Genomic DNA, 20,965 nt, shown 5'->3' on the forward strand with positions numbered 1-20,965 from the left:
CCGGGATAGGTAGCTAACTAACTAGGACTCTGGTACACAGGCAGTAGGGATAGGTAGCTAACTAACTAGGACTCTGGTACACAACAACCGGGATAGGTAGCTAACTAACAAGTACTCTGGTACACAGGCAGTAGGGATAGGTAACTAACTAACTAGGACTCTGGTACACAACAACCGGGATAGGTAACTAACTAACTAGGACTCTGGTACACAACAACCGGGATAGGTAACTAACTAACTAGGACTCTGGTACACAGCAGCAGGGATAGGTAACTAACTAACTAGGACTCTGGTACACAGCAGCAGGGATAGGTAGCTAACTAACTAGGACTCTGGTACACAGGCAGTGGGGATAGGTAACTAACTAACTAGGACTCTGGTACACAGCAGCAGGGATAGGTAACTAACTAACTAGGACTCTGGTACACAGGCAGTGGGGATAGGTAGCTAACTAACTAGGACTCTGGTACACATGCAGTAGGGATAGGTAACTAACTAACTAGGACTCTGGTACACAGCAGCCAGGATAGGTAACTAACTAACTAGGACTCTGGTACACAGCAGCAGGGATAGGTAGCTAACTAACTAGGACTCCGGTACACAGCAACCGGGATAGGTAGCTAACTAACTAGGACTCTGGTACACAGGCAGTAGGGATAGGTAACTAACTAACTAGGACTCTGGTACACAGGCAGCAGGGATAGGTAACTAACTAACTAGGACTCTGGTACACAGCAACCGGGATAGGTAGCTAACTAACTAGGACTCTGGTACACAGTAACCGGGATAGGTAGCTAACTAACTAGGACTCTGGTACACAACAACCGGGATAGGTAGCTAACTAACAAGTACTCTGGTACACAGCAGCAGGGATAGGTAGCTAACTAACTAGGACTCTGGTACACAGCAGCAGGGATAGGTAGCTAACTAACTAGGACCCTGGTACACAGCAGCAGGGATAGGTAGCTAACTAACTAGGACTCTGGTACACAGGCAGTAGGGATAGGTAACTAACTAACTAGGACTCTGGTACACAACAACCGGGATAGGTAACTAACTAACTAGGACTCTGGTACACAACAACCGGGATAGGTAACTAACTAACTAGGACTCTGGTACACAGCAGCAGGGATAGGTAACTAACTAACTAGGACTCTGGTACACAGCAGCAGGGATAGGTAGCTAACTAACTAGGACTCTGGTACACAGGCAGTGGGGATAGGTAACTAACTTAGTAGGACTCTGGTACACAGCAGCAGGGATAGGTAACTAACTAACTAGGACTCTGGTACACAGGCAGTGGGGATAGGTAGCTAACTAACTAGGACTCTGGTACACATGCAGTAGGGATAGGTAACTAACTAACTAGGACTCTGGTACACAGCAGCCAGGATAGGTAACTAACTAACTAGGACTCTGGTACACAGCAGCAGGGATAGGTAGCTAACTAACTAGGACTCCGGTACACAGCAACCGGGATAGGTAGCTAACTAACTAGGACTCTGGTACACAGGCAGTAGGGATAGGTAACTAACTAACTAGGACTCTGGTACACAGGCAGCAGGGATAGGTAACTAACTAACTAGGACTCTGGTACACAGCAACCGGGATAGGTAGCTAACTAACTAGGACTCTGGTACACAGCAACCGGGATAGGTAGCTAACTAACTAGGACTCTGGTACACAACAACCGGGATAGGTAGCTAACTAACAAGTACTCTGGTACACAGCAGCAGGGATAGGTAGCTAACTAACTAGGACTCTGGTACACAGCAGCAGGGATAGGTAGCTAACTAACTAGGACTCTGGTACACAGGCAGTAGGGATAGGTAACTAACTAACTAGGACTCTGGTACACAACAACCGGGATAGGTAACTAACTAACTAGGACTCTGGTACACAGCAGCAGGGATAGGTAACTAACTAACTAGGACTCTGGTACACAGCAGCAGGGATAGGTAGCTAACTAACTAGGACTCTGGTACACAGGCAGTAGGGATAGGTAACTAACTAACTAGGACTCTGGTACACAACAACCGGGATAGGTAGCTAACTAACTAGGACTCTGGTACACAGCAGCCAGGATAGGTAACTAACTAGGACTCTGGTACACAACAACCGGGATAGGTAGCTAACTAACTAGGACTCTGGTACACAGCAGCAGGGATAGGTAACTAACTAACTAGGACTCTGGTACACAGCAGCAGGGATAGGTAACTAACTAACTAGGACTCTGGTACACAGCAGCAGGGATAGGTAGCTAACTAACTAGGACTCTGGATAACGTTAGTTGGCTAGGTAACTGGCAATAGCACCAAAGGGACCATTCTCTAGCTTGTCTTTGTCTTTAGGTTTGTTCTCTGATTACACGCAAGTGTCAAGGCCAATAGTTTACACAGATGACTTCAGCCATGTGAAAAACCTTCCATAGCAAAATATAGCTGGCTTCGTTTGCGTATAGCTTGCCTCTTATCCGACTGGTGTTAGCTAGCTACTAGCGCTGTTGCTAGGCAACCTAAGTGCCTTGACCCTGTTTGAGAACTATGAGATTTTGGCGGAAGATGTGTTAGCATTGTCAGAAATGCTACAAAAAAAAGTAGCACATCGTTGATTCATAAATGGACAGAATTGAGTACGTGAGAGAGATAAATGATACATTTAATCAAAACTATTGTCCCTACAAAACTTAGGTGGCAAGGCTAATGGTCACTTTATGGATGCTGTAGTTCTTATCTGATGCCTAGATATTGGGCTAAATTGGGGCAATACATTTTATTTTTTAATGCCAATGCTAATGTTAATGCCAATGCTAACAACCCTGTTCAAAATCCGGTATGTGGTTCTCAGTAACGGACGGACGGCTCGTGACGAAAAGGCGACGAAGTGTGCTGTGTACCTCCAAGTCATCTGCGGATTTTCATTGACATCGGTGTCATATTGTCTTTATCACCCTCACAATAACATTCTAGCTTAGTTCATTTCAATCAACAGTACATGGCAGCTAAAATGATCAGTTGCACTGCTGGCTTCAAGCCAGAAGAGGTCAGTATAACCTGAATTAAAATAGACTTATTTTCCCAGACCATATCAATTTTCAAGCTCTAGCTATTCACGTCATTCAAAATAATGAAATACCACAATACATAATATATATTAATGTCTGGGCCCCGGTCTTACAACCTTAATTCTTCCCCTGAGGAAGATATGTATTATTCTCAGAAGAAGAATGAAGCACTGCTTTGTCCTCGATGTTTTGGAAATGTTGTTTACAAGGGAATTTCAGTAATACCTTATTTGGTGGTTACCTACATAAAGACTTCCTAAAACAGCCAAGGCCCATTCATAACACACCCATAAGCAGTGTATAAAAGCATCTATGTCTGCATCCCAAACGACACCCCTTTTCCCTACATTGTGCACTACTTTTGATCAGAGCCATTTGGGGCCCTGTGTAGGGAATAGGGTGCCATTTTGGGATGCGAACTTTAGTGAGAGAGTGTTACCTACATTGCCTTCCAGTGGCATGCTGCGAGGAAAGAGGAAGTATGGGGTGGAGGTCAGGGCTAGGCTGGCAGAGGAGACGAGGAGGCCCATCCACCACGCACCCACCCAGCGAGGGTCTGTAGGTGCCAGCTCAGCGTTGGTGACTAGCGGGAGAGAGGAAAGAATAAATATGGGATGGAGGTCAGGGCTAGGCTGGCAGAGGAGACGAGGAGGCCCATCCACCACGCACCCACCCAGCGAGGGTCTGTAGGGGCCAGCTCAGCGTTGGTGACTAGCGGGAGAGAGGAAAGAATAAATATGGGATGGAGGTCAGGGCTAGGCTGGCAGAGGAGACGAGGAGGCCCATCCACCACGCACCCACCCAGCGAGGGTCTGTAGGGGCCAGCTCAGCGTTGGTGACTAGCGGGAGAGAGGAAAGAATAAATATGGGATGGAGGTCAGGGCTAGGCTGGCAGAGGAGACGAGGAGGCCCATCCACCACGCACCCACCCAGCGAGGGTCTGTAGGGGCCAGCTCAGCATTGGCGACTGGAGGGAGAGAGGAAGGTTAGAGAGAGAGAGACAGAAAGACAGGCAGACAGGCAGAGATTAAGCAAGCTAGGCCGGCAGAGACTGAGAAAGAGAGGGCTCTAGAACAGTTTGAAGCACCCGGGCCTCACCCTAATACACTCTGAAGTCAAATGAGCGAGAGAGAGAGGGCTGGTAAATCCAAAACTATTTAACCTGGGCTCTGACAGATATCGTTATATTCTGTTTTTTTTTTTTAGGTTATTCCAAGAAGTCCTGAAATCAAGATCACAAATACAAACAGTTCTATTAAAAAAAAACTGACCAAAAACTACACGTATCTAGGAGTGAATGTCAGCAACACAGGTGTAGCTTTCACATGGCTGTGAACGAGCTGGGAGACGAAGCAAAAGAAGAGCATTCTATGCCATTAAAAGGAACATTCAAATAATACAATCCAATTAGGATCTGCCAACAATTATTTATTTTTTGAATACTCTATTTGGCAGCAAAGTATGGTGTTCACTCTTTACTGATGATGATGATTCATGAATGGGACAAACATCCAATCGAGATACTGCATGCAGACTTTTGCAAGAGTGTATTGTGCAAAGAAAAACTCAAAATAACACATGTAGAGCAGAATTGGGACAATACCCACTCCTCATTCAAATAGAAAAAAGAGACATCACATTTTACAACCATCTAAAAACAAGTGACCCCAAAACATTCCATCACACAGCTCTACAATGTCAAGAGATGAAACCAGAGAAGAGTCCCCTTAGCCAGCTGGTTCTGAGGCTCAGTTCACTAACCCAAACCAGCCCCATAGAGCCTCAAGGACAGCAGTCAATCAGCTGGATCTGAGGCTCAGTTCACTAACCCAAACCAGCCCCATAGAACCTCAGGACAGCAGTCAACCAGCTGGTTTTGAGGCTCAGTTCACTAACCCAAACCAATCACACAGAGCAGGGCTGCCCAACCCTCTTCCTGGAGATCTACCATCCTGTAGGTTATCAGTCCAACCCTCTTCCTGGAGATCTACCATCCTGTAGGTTATCAGTCCAACCCTCTTCCTGGAGATCTACCATCCTGTAGGTTATCAGTCCAACCCTCTTCCTGGAGATCTACCGTCCTGTAGGTTTTCAGTCCAACCCTCTTCCTGGAGATCTACTGTCCTGTGGGTTTTCAGCCCAACCCTCTTCCTGGAGATCTACTGTCCTGTATGTTATCAGTTCAATTCTCTTCCTGGAGATCTACCGTCCTGGAGGTTTTCAGGACAGTAGATCTCCAGGAAGAGGGTTGGGCTGAAAACCCACAGGACAGTAGATCTCCAGGAAGAGGGTTGGACTGAAAACCTACAGGACGGTAGATCTCCAGGAAGAGGGATGGGCAACCCTGCCTCAGAGCCTCAGGACAGCACTCAGAAAATCTGGCCCAACCTAATTATCACCAAGAAAAATATCACCTATTGGAAAGACACCACAAGAAATCAAAGTAAACTCCAATGCCATTTGTCTCTAAACAGACAGTACACTGTGGCAGACTATCTGACCCCTGTGACTGATACAGTACACTGCGGCAGACTATCTGACCCCTGTGACTGATACAGTACACTGTGGCAGACTATCTGACCCCTGTGACTGATACAGTACACTGTGGCAGACTATCTGACCCCTGTGACTGATACAGTACACTGTGGCAGACTATCTGACCCCTGTGACTGATACAGTACACTGTGGCAGACTATCTGACCCCTGTGACTGATACAGTACACTGTGGCAGACTATCTGACCCCTGTGACTGATACAGTACACTGTGGCAGACTATCTGACCCCTGTGACTGATACAGTACACTGTGGCAGACTATCTGACCCCTGTGACTGATACAGTACACTGTGGCAGACTATCTGACCCCTGTGACTGATACAGTACACTGTGGCAGACTATCTGACCCCTGTGACTGATACAGTACACTGTGGCAGACTATCTGACCCCTGTGACTGATACAGTACACTGTGGCAGACTATCTGACCCCTGTGACTGATACAGTACACTGTGGCAGACTATCTGACCCCTGTGACTGATACAGTACACTGTGGCAGACTATCTGACCCCTGTGACTGATACAGTACACTGCGGCAGACTATCTGACCCCTGTGACTGATACAGTACACTGCGGCAGACTATCTGACCCCTGTGACTGATACAGTACACTGCGGCAGAATATCTGACCCCTGTGACTGATACAGTACACTGCGGCAGAATATCTGACCCCTGTGACTGATACAGTACACTGCGGCAGAATATCTGACCCCTGTGACTGATACAGTACACTGCGGCAGAATATCTGACCCCTGTGACTGATACAGTACACTGCGGCAGACTATCTGACCCCTGTGACTGATACAGTACACTGCGGCAGACTATCTGACCCCTGTGACTGATACAGTACACTGCGGCAGACTATCTGACCCCTGTGACTGATACAGTACACAGCGGCAGACTATCTGACCCCTGTGACTGATACAGTACACTGCAGCAGACTATCTGACCCCTGTGACTGATACAGAACACTGCAGCAGACTATCTGACCCCTGTGACTGATACAGAACACTGCAGCAGACTATCTGACCCCTGTGACTGATGGAAAACACTGACTAGGTACAGACTCAGTGAGCACAGTCTGGCCATAGAGACTTGTCGTCATAGACAAACCTGGTTGCCCAGAGAGGACAGGCTGTGCTCACTCTGGTGTCACCTCGTTAGTCAGTATGTGTTACATCTGTGCTGGTTTGTCATCTCATTGTAGTGGGAAGGTGTTTTACCTGTGCTGGCCCAGGGGGATATTTAAGAGTGGCTGGCCCAGGGGGATATTTAAGAGTGGCTGACCCAGGGGGATATTTAAGAGTGGCTGACCCAGGGGGATATTTAAGAGTGGCTGGCCCAGGGGGATATTTAAGAGTGGCTGACCCAGGGGGATATTTAAGAGTGGCTGACCCAGGGGGATATTTAAGAGTGGCTGACCCAGGGGGATATTTAAGAGTGGCTGACCCAGGGGGATATTTAAGAGTGGCTGACCCAGGGGGATATTTAAGAGTGGCTGACCCAGGGGGATATTTAAGAGTGGCTGACCCAGGGGGATATTTAAGTGTGGCTGACCTAGGGGGATATTTAAGAGTGGCTGGCCCAGGGGGATATTTAAGAGTGGCTGGCCCAGGGGGATATTTAAGAGTGGCTGGCCCAGGGGGATATTTAAGAGTGGCTGACCTAGGTGGATATTTAAGAGTGGCTGGCCCAGGGGGATATTTAAGAGTGGCTGACCTAGGTGGATATTTAAGAGTGGCTGACCCAGGGGGATATTTAAGAGTGGCTGACCCAGGGGGATATTTAAGAGTGGCTGGCCCAGGGGGATATTTAAGAGTGGCTGGCCCAGGGGGATATTTAAGAGTGGCTGGCCCAGGGGGATATTTAAGAGTGGCTGGCCCAGGGGGATATTTAAGAGTGGCTGGCCCAGGGGGATATTTAAGAGTGGCTGGCCCAGGGGGATATTTAAGAGTGGCTGGCCCAGGGGGATATTTAAGAGTGGCTGGCCCAGGGGGATATTTAAGAGTGGCTGACCCAGGGGGATATTTAAGTGTGGCTGACCCAGGGGGATATTTAAGAGTGGCTGACCCAGGGGGATATTTAAGAGTGGCTGACCCAGGGGGATATTTAAGAGTGGCTGACCCAGGGGGATATTTAAGAGTGGCTGACCCAGGGGGATATTTAAGTGTGGCTGACCTAGGGGGATATTTAAGAGTGGCTGGCCCAGGGGGATATTTAAGAGTGGCTGGCCCAGGGGGATATTTAAGAGTGGCTGGCCCAGGGGGATATTTAAGAGTGGCTGACCTAGGTGGATATTTAAGAGTGGCTGGCCCAGGGGGATATTTAAGAGTGGCTGACCTAGGTGGATATTTAAGAGTGGCTGACCCAGGGGGATATTTAAGAGTGGCTGACCCAGGGGGATATTTAAGAGTGGCTGGCCCAGGGGGATATTTAAGAGTGGCTGGCCCAGGGGGATATTTAAGAGTGGCTGGCCCAGGGGGATATTTAAGAGTGGCTGGCCCAGGGGGATATTTAAGAGTGGCTGGCCCAGGGGGATATTTAAGAGTGGCTGGCCCAGGGGGATATTTAAGAGTGGCTGGCCCAGGGGGATATTTAAGAGTGGCTGGCCCAGGGGGATATTTAAGAGTGGCTGACCCAGGGGGATATTTAAGTGTGGCTGACCTAGGGGGATATTTAAGAGTGGCTGGCCCAGGGGGATATTTAAGAGTGGCTGGCCCAGGGGGATATTTAAGAGTGGCTGGCCCAGGGGGATATTTAAGAGTGGCTGGCCCAGGGGGATATTTAAGAGTGGCTGGCCCAGGGGGATATTTAAGAGTGGCTGGCCCAGGGGGATATTTAAGAGTGGCTGGCCCAGGGGGATATTTAAGAGTGGCTGGCCCAGGGGGATATTTAAGAGTGGCTGGCCCAGGGGGATATTTAAGAGTGGCTGGCCCAGGGGGATATTTAAGAGTGGCTGGCCCAGGGGGATATTTAAGAGTGGCTGGCCCAGGGGGATATTTAAGAGTGGCTGGCCCAGGGGGATATTTAAGAGTGGCTGGCCCAGGGGGATATTTAAGAGTGGCTGGCCCAGGGGGATATTTAAGAGTGGCTGGCCCAGGGGGATATTTAAGAGTGGCTGACCCAGGGGGATATTTAAGTGTGGCTGACCTAGGGGGATATTTAAGAGTGGCTGGCCCAGGGGGATATTTAAGAGTGGCTGGCCCAGGGGGATATTTAAGAGTGGCTGGCCCAGGGGGATATTTAAGAGTGGCTGGCCCAGGGGGATATTTAAGAGTGGCTGGCCCAGGGGGATATTTAAGAGTGGCTGGCCCAGGGGGATATTTAAGAGTGGCTGGCCCAGGGGGATATTTAAGAGTGGCTGGCCCAGGGGGATATTTAAGAGTGGCTGGCCCAGGGGGATATTTAAGAGTGGCTGACCTAGGTGGATATTTAAGAGTGGCTGGCCCAGGGGGATATTTAAGAGTGGCTGACCCAGGGGGATATTTAAGTGTGGCTGACCTAGGGGGATATTTAAGAGTGGCTGGCCCAGGGGGATATTTAAGAGTGGCTGGCCCAGGGGGATATTTAAGAGTGGCTGGCCCAGGGGGATATTTAAGAGTGGCTGGCCCAGGGGGATATTTAAGAGTGGCTGACCCAGGGGGATATTTAAGTGTGGCTGACCTAGGGGGATATTTAAGAGTGGCTGGCCCAGGGGGATATTTAAGAGTGGCTGGCCCAGGGGGATATTTAAGAGTGGCTGGCCCAGGGGGATATTTAAGAGTGGCTGGCCCAGGGGGATATTTAAGAGTGGCTGGCCCAGGGGGATATTTAAGAGTGGCTGGCCCAGGGGGATATTTAAGAGTGGCTGGCCCAGGGGGATATTTAAGAGTGGCTGGCCCAGGGGGATATTTAAGAGTGGCTGGCCCAGGGGGATATTTAAGAGTGGCTGGCCCAGGGGGATATTTAAGAGTGGCTGGCCCAGGGGGATATTTAAGAGTGGCTGGCCCAGGGGGATATTTAAGAGTGGCTGGCCCAGGGGGATATTTAAGAGTGGCTGACCTAGGTGGATATTTAAGAGTGGCTGACCCAGGGGGATATTTAAGAGTGGCTGACCTAGGGGGATATTTAAGAGTGGCTGGCCCAGGGGGATATTTAAGAGTGGCTGGCCCAGGGGGATATTTAAGAGTGGCTGGCCCAGGGGGATATTTAAGAGTGACTGGCCCAGGGGGATATTTAAGAGTGGCTGGCCCAGGGGGATATTTAAGAGTGGCTGACCCAGGTGGATATTTAAGAGTGGCTGGCCCAGGGGGATATTTAAGAGTGGCTGGCCCAGGGGGATATTTAAGAGTGGCTGGCCCAGGGGGATATTTAAGAGTGGCTGGCCCAGGGGGATATTTAAGAGTGGCTGGCCCAGGGGGATATTTAAGAGTGGCTGGCCCAGGGGGATATTTAAGAGTGGCTGACCCAGGGGGATATTTAAGAGTGGCTGGCCCAGGGGGATATTTAAGAGTGGCTGGCCCAGGGGGATATTTAAGAGTGGCTGACCCAGGGGGATATTTAAGAGTGGCTGACCCAGGGGGATATTTAAGAGTGGCTGACCCAGGGGGATATTTAAGAGTGGCTGACCCAGGGGGATATTTAAGAGTGGCTGACCCAGGGGGATATTTAAGAGTGGCTGACCCAGGGGGATATTTAAGAGTGGCTGACCCAGGGGGATATTTAAGAGTGGCTGACCTAGAGGGATATTTAAGAGTGGCTGGCCCAGGGGGATATTTAAGAGTGGCTGGCCCAGGGGGATATTTAAGAGTGGCTGGCCCAGGGGATATTTAAGAGTGGCTGGCCCAGGGGGATATTTAAGAGTGGCTGGCCCAGGGGGATATTTAAGAGTGGCTGGCCCAGGGGGATATTTAAGAGTGGCTGGCCCAGGGGGATATTTAAGAGTGCCTGGCCCAGGGGATATTTAAGAGTGGCTGGCCCAGGGGGATATTTAAGAGTGGCTGGCCCAGGGGATATTTAAGAGTGGCAGGCCCAGGGGATATTTAAGAGTGGCTGGCCCAGTGCTCCAGTTGTCTTGAGTGATGTGGAGGGTTAATTATTTTAGTTGGCACTTCCTATTTGATTTCGAGACAAACGATCCTTTATCTGATCTTCCCTGTTTCTGTTTTGTTTGCCTGTCTTTAAGTTTGGTGTGGGGTTTTTCCTTTGTTTGCCTCTTAGTGGGTAAATTTAGTGTGTCTCGTGGTGGGTGTCTTTCAGGTTCTAGTTGTTGTTGTTGCTAGTCAACGTTTAGTGACAACCCCATGAGTGTTTGTTTTTTTAAAACGCCCACCTGTTTTGGTTGTTGTCAGTGACTCTTTGTTCGTTTCCCCGCCTGTTTGAGCCTCAGTTTTGGTTTTCTTACCGGGGAAAGTTATGTGACTTCTCAGTCATGTTGAGACTACCCAACTACTATTTATTTGATGTCTTATTCTCATGAATATTGTTGTTGCTGTTAATGGTAATCACAGTTCCACTACTATTATTATTATTATCATCATTATTATTATTATTGATTGCTGTTGGTCCCACCATTGTTGTTAAATGTATACGTTGACAATGGAAGTAATTGAACTTGCCGTGTCAATAAAGTCTACGAGAGAGAGAAAGCTCTAGAACGTTCTGAAGCATCCGACCTCAGCCTACTACACTCTAAAGTCAAATGTCTGCTGTTTGCTGATGATCTGGTGGTTCTGTCACCAAACAAGGAGGTCCTACAGCAGCACCTAGATATTCTGCACAGATTCTGTCAGACCTGGGCCCTGACAGTTATAACACAAAGTGTTCCAAGAAAGGTCCAGTTGCCAGGACCACGAATAAAAATTCCACCAAGACCTTGTTGCCCTGGAGCACACAAATTACACCCAACTTGGCATAAACATCAGCACCACAGGTAACTTCCACAAGGCTATAAACAATCTAAGAGACAAGGCAAGAAGGGCCTTCTATGCCATCAAAGGAACATAAAACACCCCAAGTAGGATCTGGCTAAGAATACTTTCGACAACCTAGAATTCACAAAAAACGGGACAAACACCAAATTGAGACTTCATGCAGAATTCTGCAAAGATATCCCCATGCGTACAACTTAAAACTTCAAATAGTGCATGCAGAGCAGAATTAGGAGGATTCCCTCAAATGATCTCTACAACCACCTAAAAGGAAGTGAATCTCAAAGCTTAAAAACAACACCCTCAACTACAGATGAACCTGGAGAAGAGTTGAGAGAACAACATTGTAGTTACTCCACAATACTTAAAAACAACGCACTCAACTACAGATGAACTTGAAGAAGAGTTGAGAGAACAACATTGTAGTTACTCTACAATAATAAAATCAGGGTAGCCTAGTGGTTAGAGCGTTGGGCCAGTAACCGGAAGGTTGCAAGTTCAAATCTCCGAGCTGACGAGGTACAAATCTGTCGTTCTACCCCTGAACAGGCAGTTAACCCGCTGTTCCTAGGCCGTCATTGAAAATAAGATTTTGTCTGACTTGCCTAGTTAAATAAAGATAAAATAAGGATGCTAATACAGAATAAAACATATTCCTAAACATGCATCCTGTTTGCACTAAAGTAATACTGCAAAAAATGTGTTAAAGAAATTAACTTTTTGTCCTGAATACAAAACTTTATATTAATCCAACACATCACTGAGTACCACTCTTCATATTTTCAAGCAGGTGGTGACGTCTTCATGTTATGGGTATGCTTGTCATCGGCAAGGACTAGGGAGTTTTTTTTAATAGGATAAAAATAAATGGAACGGGGAAAATCCTAGAGGAAAACCTGGTTCAGTCTGCTTCCTACCCAGACATGGAGATAAATACACCTTTCAGCAGGACAATAACCTAAAACACAAGGCCAAATATACACTGGAGTTGCTTACCAAGCAATGCAATCCTACACTCCAACCAGCTAGCCAACCTCTGCCACCAATCTAACAACCCAAACCCAGTATCAACCTGAGCCGGTTCTGTCCACCACGTAACAACCCAAACGCAGTATCTACCTGAGCCGGTTCTGTGCACAACGTAACAACCCAAACGCAGTATCTACCTGAACCGGTTCTGTCCACCACGTAACAACCCAAACGCAGTATCTACCTGAGCCGGTTCTGTCCACCACGTAACAACCCAAACGCAGTATCTACCTGAGCCGGTTCTGTCCACCACGTAACAACCCAAACGCAGTATCTACCTGAGCTGGTTCTGTCCACCACGTAACAACCCAAACGCAGTATCTACCTGAGCCGGTTCTGTCCACCACGTAACAACCCAAACGCAGTATCTACCTGAGCCGGTTCTATCCACCACGTAACAACCCAAACGCAGTATCTACCTGAGCCGGTTCTGTCCACGTCCACATAGATCCTCAGCATGACGGAGCCCAGCAGGAAGCCAAAGGCAGGTCCAAACACAGACACAGCAAACAGGATGGCTGGGAAGAGAAAAGAGACAGTCAGGGTCTTTAACACCACGTCCTACTGTAATACTACAGTCTGTGTTGAGCCGTAGCTGCAGTACTAAAAACCTAAAAGAAGAGACCAGCTGGATCGTGTCCAAGTGTCTGTTATTAACTAAATGAATACAATCTCTCCTCTTGTTTTTTGCTAAATAACTCCGGCAAACTTTACTTTTCATAATCTATGAGAAGCGATTACAACCCGCTTGTGTTCAGCTAAGGTGTTTTAGTTAGACTCGGGAGATTGTCGTAGACAACTCAGTAAAAATACTATATGGTAAAAATAGTATAGGCTAGTGTTTCCATAGGCTACAAGCCTCTTACCTACAGTGGGTATCATAAGTATTCTTCACATTTTATTGTGTTACAAATGGATTTAAGGGTCATTTTTTTTGTCAACAATCCACACAAAATCTTTCAAAGTAATTTAAAAAAATATATTTTTACATTTCTTAAAAATTAATGAAAAATGTAACACTAGTATATGTAGATTAGATAAGTATTTACCCCCCCCCCCCACCCCCCCCCCCCCCCACACTCTTTTCAAAATGATTCAAGCTCTGTCAAGATGTTGGGGGTCACGGATACACAGCAATTTTCAAGTCTTGCAATAGATTTTAATCAGATTTGATTGTAACTTGGTCACTCAGGAACTCCACTGTCTTCTTGGTAAGCAACTCCACTGTAGATAAGGGCCCTGCTGAAAGGTGAATTCATCTCCCAGTGTCTGGTGGAAAGCAGACTGAACCAGGTTTTCCTCTAGGATTTTGCCTGTGCTTAGTTCCATTCCGTGTCTTTTTATCCTGAAAAAAACTCCCCAGTCTTTGCTAATGTCAAGCATACCCATAACATGATGCAGCCACCACTATGCTTGAAAAAGGAAGCAGCTTTGCATTTAGGCCAAAACGTTGATTCCTTTGACATGTTTTCTTGCAGTATAACTTGAGTTGTTTTGTTTCACTCTGTCATTACGTCATTATTGAGTATCTACAGTGTTGTTGATCCATCCTCATTTTTCTGATATCACAGCCAGTAAACTCTGTAGCCGTTTTAAAAATCACCAATGGCCTCGTGGTGAAATCCCTGAGCAGTTTCCTTCCTGTCCTGCCGCTCAGTTCAGAAGGTTGACTGTATCTTTGTTGTGTCTGGGGTGGTTTAATACATCATCCACAGTATAATTATTAACTTGACCACGCTTAAAGAGATATTCAATGTCTGATTTGTTATCAAAACCCATCTACCAATCAATGCCCTTCTTTTATGCTTTTGAAAAGCTCCCTGGTTTTTGTAGTTGAATCTGTGCTTGAATTTCAATACTTGACAGGACAGATGTTGTACATTTTATCTGATGTATTTTGTATAGCTTATTTATTTATATATATTTATTTATTTTAACTAGGCCAGTCTGATCAATGACAAAAAAAAAATCTCTAATCTATTAATAACACTTTGTAAAGCAACAGAATGTGAACAAATCCAAGGGGGTACTACTGATACCGCCTGTATGTAGAGGGACTAGTTTCAGTCAGCCTCTTATTTTTTTACCTTTATTTAACTAGGCAAGTCAGTTAAGAACAAATTCTTATTTTCAATGACGGCCTAGGAACAGTGGGTTAGCTGCCTGTTCAGGGGCAGAACGACAGATTTGTACCTTGTCAGCTCGGGGATTTGAACTTGCAACCTTTCGGTTACTAGTCCAACGCTCTAACCACTAGGCTACCCTGTCGCCCCTATGTAGAGAGACTCGTGTTTCATTCAGCTACAGGCCTCTTACCTATGTAGAGGTTCTAGTGTTTCAGTAAGCTATAGGCCTCTTACCTATGTAGAGGGGGGAGTTGCCTCGTCCGGCGAAGTCATCCACATAAGAGATACCAAAGGGTTGTATGGGAACAGACCCCACTCCGAACAGCAGCTGAGCTATAGCCATGAGCAGCCACAAGTTGTTGGTGTCTGCTATACGCTTGATCTCTGTCTTCCCACAGGCCTCTGTCATGTTGGAGGTACCTTGGAGTGAACACAGGTCTTGGCGATCTAGGGAAAAAACACATCCACAGACACAAGTACAGAGACAGACAGACAGACAGACACAGAGAGACAGACAGCCAGACACAGAGAGACAGACAGACAGAGTTAATTACAGACCTGTGAACAATACACAGCTATTCCTGGAGTTCCATGCATGTTGTGGGTGTGTGTGTGTCTACAGGGCAGACAGAGGAGGAGGGAAGAGAATGAACAGAGCTCTGAATTAAATCAACTGCCTGAGAGACAGTCTTAATCTTCTTGGCTTTCTTGAAGTGCTCAGAGATTAACATTTTCCTGCTGATTTATGTAGAATGGGTTCAGCTAGAGAACACCTGCAGAACAGGCTGGCTTTCACAATTCACACCACTAAACAAATCCACTCCACCACACCACTAAACCAATCCACCACACCACTAAACCACAACAATAAACCACTCCACCACACCACTAAACCAATCCACCACACCACTAAACCAATCCACCACACCACACCACTAAACCAATCCACCACACCACTAAACCAATCCACCACACCACACCATTAAACCAATCCACTAAACCAATCCACCACACCACTAAACCACTCCACTAAACCAATCCACCACACCACTAAACCACTCCACTAAACCAATCCACCACACCACTAAACCAATCCACTCCACCACACAACTAAACCAGTCCACTCCACCACACCACTAAACCAATCCACCACTAAACAAATCCACCACACTACTAAACCAACCCCCTAAACAACTACATCAATCCACCAAACCAATCCACACCACTACACAATTATTTGACCATGCTGGTCATTTATGAACATTTGAACAGCTTGGCCATGTACAGCTTGGCCATCTGCTATAATCTCCACCCGGTACAGCCAGAAGAGGACTGGCCACCCCTCATAGCCTGGTTCCTCTCTAGGTTTCTTCCTAGGTTTTGGCCTTTCTAGGGAGTTTTTCCTAGAAAGAGCTATATAAATACATTTGATTTGATTTACACTACAACAATCCACTCCACCACACCACTACAATACTAAACCAATCCACTACACCAATCCACTAAACCACACTACTACACCACACCAATCCACCAAACCAATCCACACCACTACACCAATCCACCACACCATTAAACCAATCCACACCATTTAATCAATCCACCAAACCAATCCACAGCACTAAACCGATCCACCACACCACCACACCAATCCACTCCCCTCACCAATCCACACCACTAAACTAATCCGCCACACCAATGCATCCCTCCACACTACCACACCAATACACCCCTCCACATCAATACACCCCTCCACACTATCACACCAATACACCCCTCCACACTACCACACCAATACACCCCTCCACACTACCACACCAATACACCCCTCCACATCAATACACCCCTCCACACTACCCCACCAATACACCCCTCCACAATATCACACCAATACATCCCTCCACACTACCCCACCAATACACCCCTCCACAATATCACACCAATACACCCCTCCACATCAATACATCCCTCCACACTACCCCACCAATACACCCCTCCACACTACCCCACCAATACACCCCTCCACATCAATACACCCCTCCACACTACCCCACCAATACACCCCTCCACATCACTACACCCCTCCACACTACCCCACCAATACACCCCTCCACACTACCCCACCAATACACCCCTCCACACTACCACACCAATGCATCCCTCCACACTACCACACCAATACACCCCTCCACATCAATACACCACTCCACACTACCACACCAATACCACTACACCAATCCACCACACCATTAAACCAATCCACACCATTTAATCAATCCACCAAACCAATCCACACCACTACACCAATCCACCACACCATTAAACCAATCCACACCATTTAATCAATCCACCAAACCAATCCACAGCACTAAACCGATCCACCACACCAATCCACTCCCCTCACCAATCCACACCACTAATCCACAACACCAATCCGCCACACCAATACACCTCTCCACACTACCACACCAATACACCCCTCCACATCAATACACCCCTCCACACTACCACACCAATACACCCCTCCACACTACCACACCAATACACCCCCACACCACTATGTAGAGAGACTAGTGTTTCAGTAAGCTACAGGCCTCTTACCTATGTACCACTACAATACACCACTCCAAAACACCATTCCACTCCACTCCACCACTACAATACACCACTCCAAAACACCATTCCACTCCACTCCACCACAACACTTCAGCACACCAATCCACTACACCGCTTTTCTACACCATTCCGCTATACCACTCCATTCCAAAACATCACTCCAACACTACACCACCACTCTACCACAATACTACTCTACTCCATGACAGGCTGAACCAGGTCCAACATACTGGGACTGCTGCTTTAGAGAGACTGACTGCGGATGATGCTTTCTGCTTTAGAGAGACCGACTGCGGATGATACTTGCTGCTTTAGAAAGACCGACTGTGGATGATGCTTGCTGCTTTAGACTGACTGCGGATGATGCTTGCTGCTTGAGAAAGACCGACTGTGGATGATGCTTGCTGCTTTAGAAAGACCGACTGTGGATGATGCTTGCTGCTTTAGAAAGACCGACTGTGGGATGATGCTTGCTGCTTTAGAGACTGATTGTGGATGATGCTTGCTGCTTTAGAGAGACTGATTGTGGATGATGCTTGCTGCTTTAGAGAGACTGATTGTGGATGATGCTTGCTGCTTTAGAGAGACCGACTGTGGATGATGCTTGCTGCTTTAGAGAGACTGATTGTGGATGATGCTTGCTGCTTTAGAGAGACCGACTGCGGATGATGCTTGCTGCTTTAGAGAGACCGACTGTGGATGATGCTTGCTGCTTTAGAGAGACCGACTGTGGATGATGCTTGCTGCTTTAGAGAGACTGATTGTGGATGATGCTTGCTGCTTTAGAGAGACTGATTGTGGATGATGCTTGCTGCTTTAGAGACCGACTGCGGATGATGCTTGCTGCTTTAGAGAGACTGATTGTGGATGATGCTTGCCATATACTAGGTTTTAAAACTCATGCGGCCAGTTTCCCGGACACAGACGAAAGCCTAGTCGTAGACTAAGAAGCATTTCTTACTGCTTCTCAGCAACAAGAAGGTTCACATCTGTGTTCTGGAAACTCTGCCCAAGAAGGATTTTTATTCAGAAGTGTGTTCTTTGTATTGCAGAGTACTGTAGATATAATATATATATATATAAATATATTGAACCCCTAGATCTTACCATGTATGACAGAGTCAAACTCATAGGGCTGGGACAGGAAGTGAGGTAGGGCCAGGATCAGCGCGCTGATGGACATCAGCAGACCACCCAGTCCAATCAGACGAGGCCGATGGACCCTGCTGCCCAGGTAACTCACAAACACTATCAGAACTGTGTTCCCCACCTAGAGAAGGATGGAGACAGAGAGAGCCCTGTAATCAGGATACAGCAGGTCTGTGTTCCCCGCCAGGAGACCAGATGGAGACAGAGAGAGCCCTGTAGTGAGATCTGCGTCCTACCTCGTGCAGAGAGGAGACGGTACCGGAGGAGAAGCTGCTGAGGCCAAAGCGTCTCTCGATGGTGGTTATGGTGCTCTTAAAGTAGGAGCTGTACAGGAGCTGGGTGAGCTGCAGCAGGCCATGACACAGCACAAACATCTACAAGAGGAGAGAGAGAGAGACAGAGTAGGAGCTGTACAGGAGCTGGGTGAGCTGCAGCAGGCCATGACACAGCACAAACATCTACAAGAGGAGAGAGAGAGACAGAGACCAATTTATTTTTTAAATTTATTTATTTAACCTTTATTTAACCAGGCAAGTCAGTTAAGAACAAATTCTTATTTTCAATGACGGCCTAGGAACAGTGGGTTAACTGCCTGTTCAGGGGCAGAACAACAGATTTGCACCTTGTTAGCTCGGAGATTTGAACGTGCAACCTTCTGGTTACTAGTCCAACGCTCTAACCACTAGGCTACCCTGCCATGAAATGTAAATCTGTCAGATTAAGTTGGAGATGTGTATTTTTCCTTTGACGCATCCACCTATGTCTCACTTCCGCGGTGTAAGGTGACAGAGATAGAGGGGTTGTTTGTCAGACCATGAGACATCCCGAAAATATAACACATTTTGTATTATGCTGGTTGTTTTGCTCTAGGACGCCCACAAGGCCTCACAAGACTCGTCTGAAGGTCCCCTGTACCAGTTGAAAACAAATGAATGGAAGTACATTTTATATGGATACTGCTTAGTGCCAAAAATAAGGGGCTAAATCAAATGTAATTTGTCCCATGCACCGAAAACCAACAGGTTTTACTGTGAAATGCGGAATACAACAGGTGTAGTAGACCTTACTTGTGAAATGCGGAATACAACTAGTGTAGTAGACCTCACAGTGAAATGCTGAATACAACAGGTGTAGTAGACCTCACAGTGAAATGCTGAATACAACAGGTGTAGTAGACCTTACAGTGAAATGCTGAATACAACTAGTGTAGTAGACCTCACAGTGAAATGCTGAATACAACAGGTGTAGTAGACCTCACAGTGAAATGCGGAATACAACTAGTGTAGTAGACCTCACAGTGAAATGCGGAATACAACTAGTGTAGTAGACCTTACAGTGAAATGCTTACTTACACGCCTTTAGCCAACAATGCAGTTCAAGAAATAGTTAAGAAAATATTTACCGGGTGGTGAAGTGGTGAAGTGGTCCAAGGCACTGCATCGTAGTGCTAGCTGTGCCACTAGAGATCCTAGTTTGAGTCTAGGCTCTGTCGCAGCCGGCCGCGACCGGGAGACCCATGGGACGCCGCACAATTGGCCCAGAGTCGTTCGGGTTAGGGGAGGGTTTGGGCCGGCAGGAATGTCCCATCGTGCTCTAAGCGATTCCTGGGCCGGGAGTCGTGCACGTTGACACGGTCGCCATCGTGTACGGTGTTTCCTCTGACACATTGGTTGCGGCTGGCTTCTGGGTTAAGCGGGCATTGTGTCAAGAAGCAGTGCGGCTTGGCTAGGTTGTGTTTTGGAGGACGCACGGCTTTCGACCTTCGCCTCTCCTGAGTCCATTCGGGAGTTGCAGCGATGAGACAAGACTAATTACCAATTGGATACCATGAGAAATGGGGAGAAAAAGGAGAGAATTTTTTCTTTTTTTTGTAATCTGTACATGTAGGTAGGGGTAAAGTGACTATGCACTGATAAACAGTGAGTAGCAGTAGTATAAAAACAAAGGGGTTGCAATGTAAATAGTCCAGGTGGCCATTTGATTAATTGTTCATCAGTCATGGGTTGGGGGTAGAAGTTCTTAAGGGGCCTTTTGGACCTAGACTTGGTGCTCCGGTACCACTTGGTATTTGACCATTTGTAGGGCTTTCCTCTGACAAAGCCTAGTTTATAGGTACTGGATGGTAGGAAGCTTGGCCCCAGTGACGTACTGGACCATATGCACTACCCTCTGTGTGGCACCGTGCGGTCGGATGATGAGCAGTTGCCATACCAGGCGGTGATGCAACCGGCCAGGATGCTCTCGATGGTGCAGCTGTATAACTTTTTGAGGATCTGGGGACCCATGCCAAATCTTTTTCAGTCTCCTGAGGAGGAAAAGGTGTTGTCATGCCCTCTTCACAACTGTCTTGGTGTGCTTGGAACGAAGCGGAGAAGAGGTATTTGGAGTCCGACTCAGGAGCCGTGCACACCATCCACCGCTTCCGAATATATTACATGCTAATATTCAGTCTCTGGATAATAAAGTAGACGAGCTCAGGGCGAGGATCTCCTTCCAGAGAGACATCAAGGACAGTAACATT

The 20,965-nt window shown here is 47.2% G+C and overlaps 1 protein-coding gene across 1 annotated transcript in view; it reads right to left on the reverse strand.

The window, feature by feature from the left end:
- The window catches only part of LOC110524598 (solute carrier organic anion transporter family member 2A1), a 69,332-nt gene extending 50,479 nt beyond the window's left edge, over positions 1-18,853 (reverse strand). Inside the window, exons 1-5 of the mRNA XM_090233748.1 lie at positions 18,681-18,853; positions 18,403-18,565; positions 14,914-15,126; positions 12,973-13,071; positions 3,508-3,647 (exon numbers count right to left, since the gene is read on the reverse strand). Coding sequence (XP_090089874.1) covers positions 3,508-3,647; positions 12,973-13,071; positions 14,914-15,126; positions 18,403-18,565; positions 18,681-18,818 — 753 coding nt within the window. The 5' untranslated portion in view covers positions 18,819-18,853. The remainder of the gene's footprint in view (positions 1-3,507; positions 3,648-12,972; positions 13,072-14,913; positions 15,127-18,402; positions 18,566-18,680) is intronic.
- Between the last annotated feature and the right edge of the window lie 2,112 nt (positions 18,854-20,965).

This window comes from Oncorhynchus mykiss, chromosome 1, assembly GCF_057628025.1.
Source record: "Oncorhynchus mykiss isolate SJ-2025 chromosome 1, ASM5762802v1, whole genome shotgun sequence".
Lineage (NCBI taxonomy): Eukaryota > Metazoa > Chordata > Actinopteri > Salmoniformes > Salmonidae > Oncorhynchus > Oncorhynchus mykiss.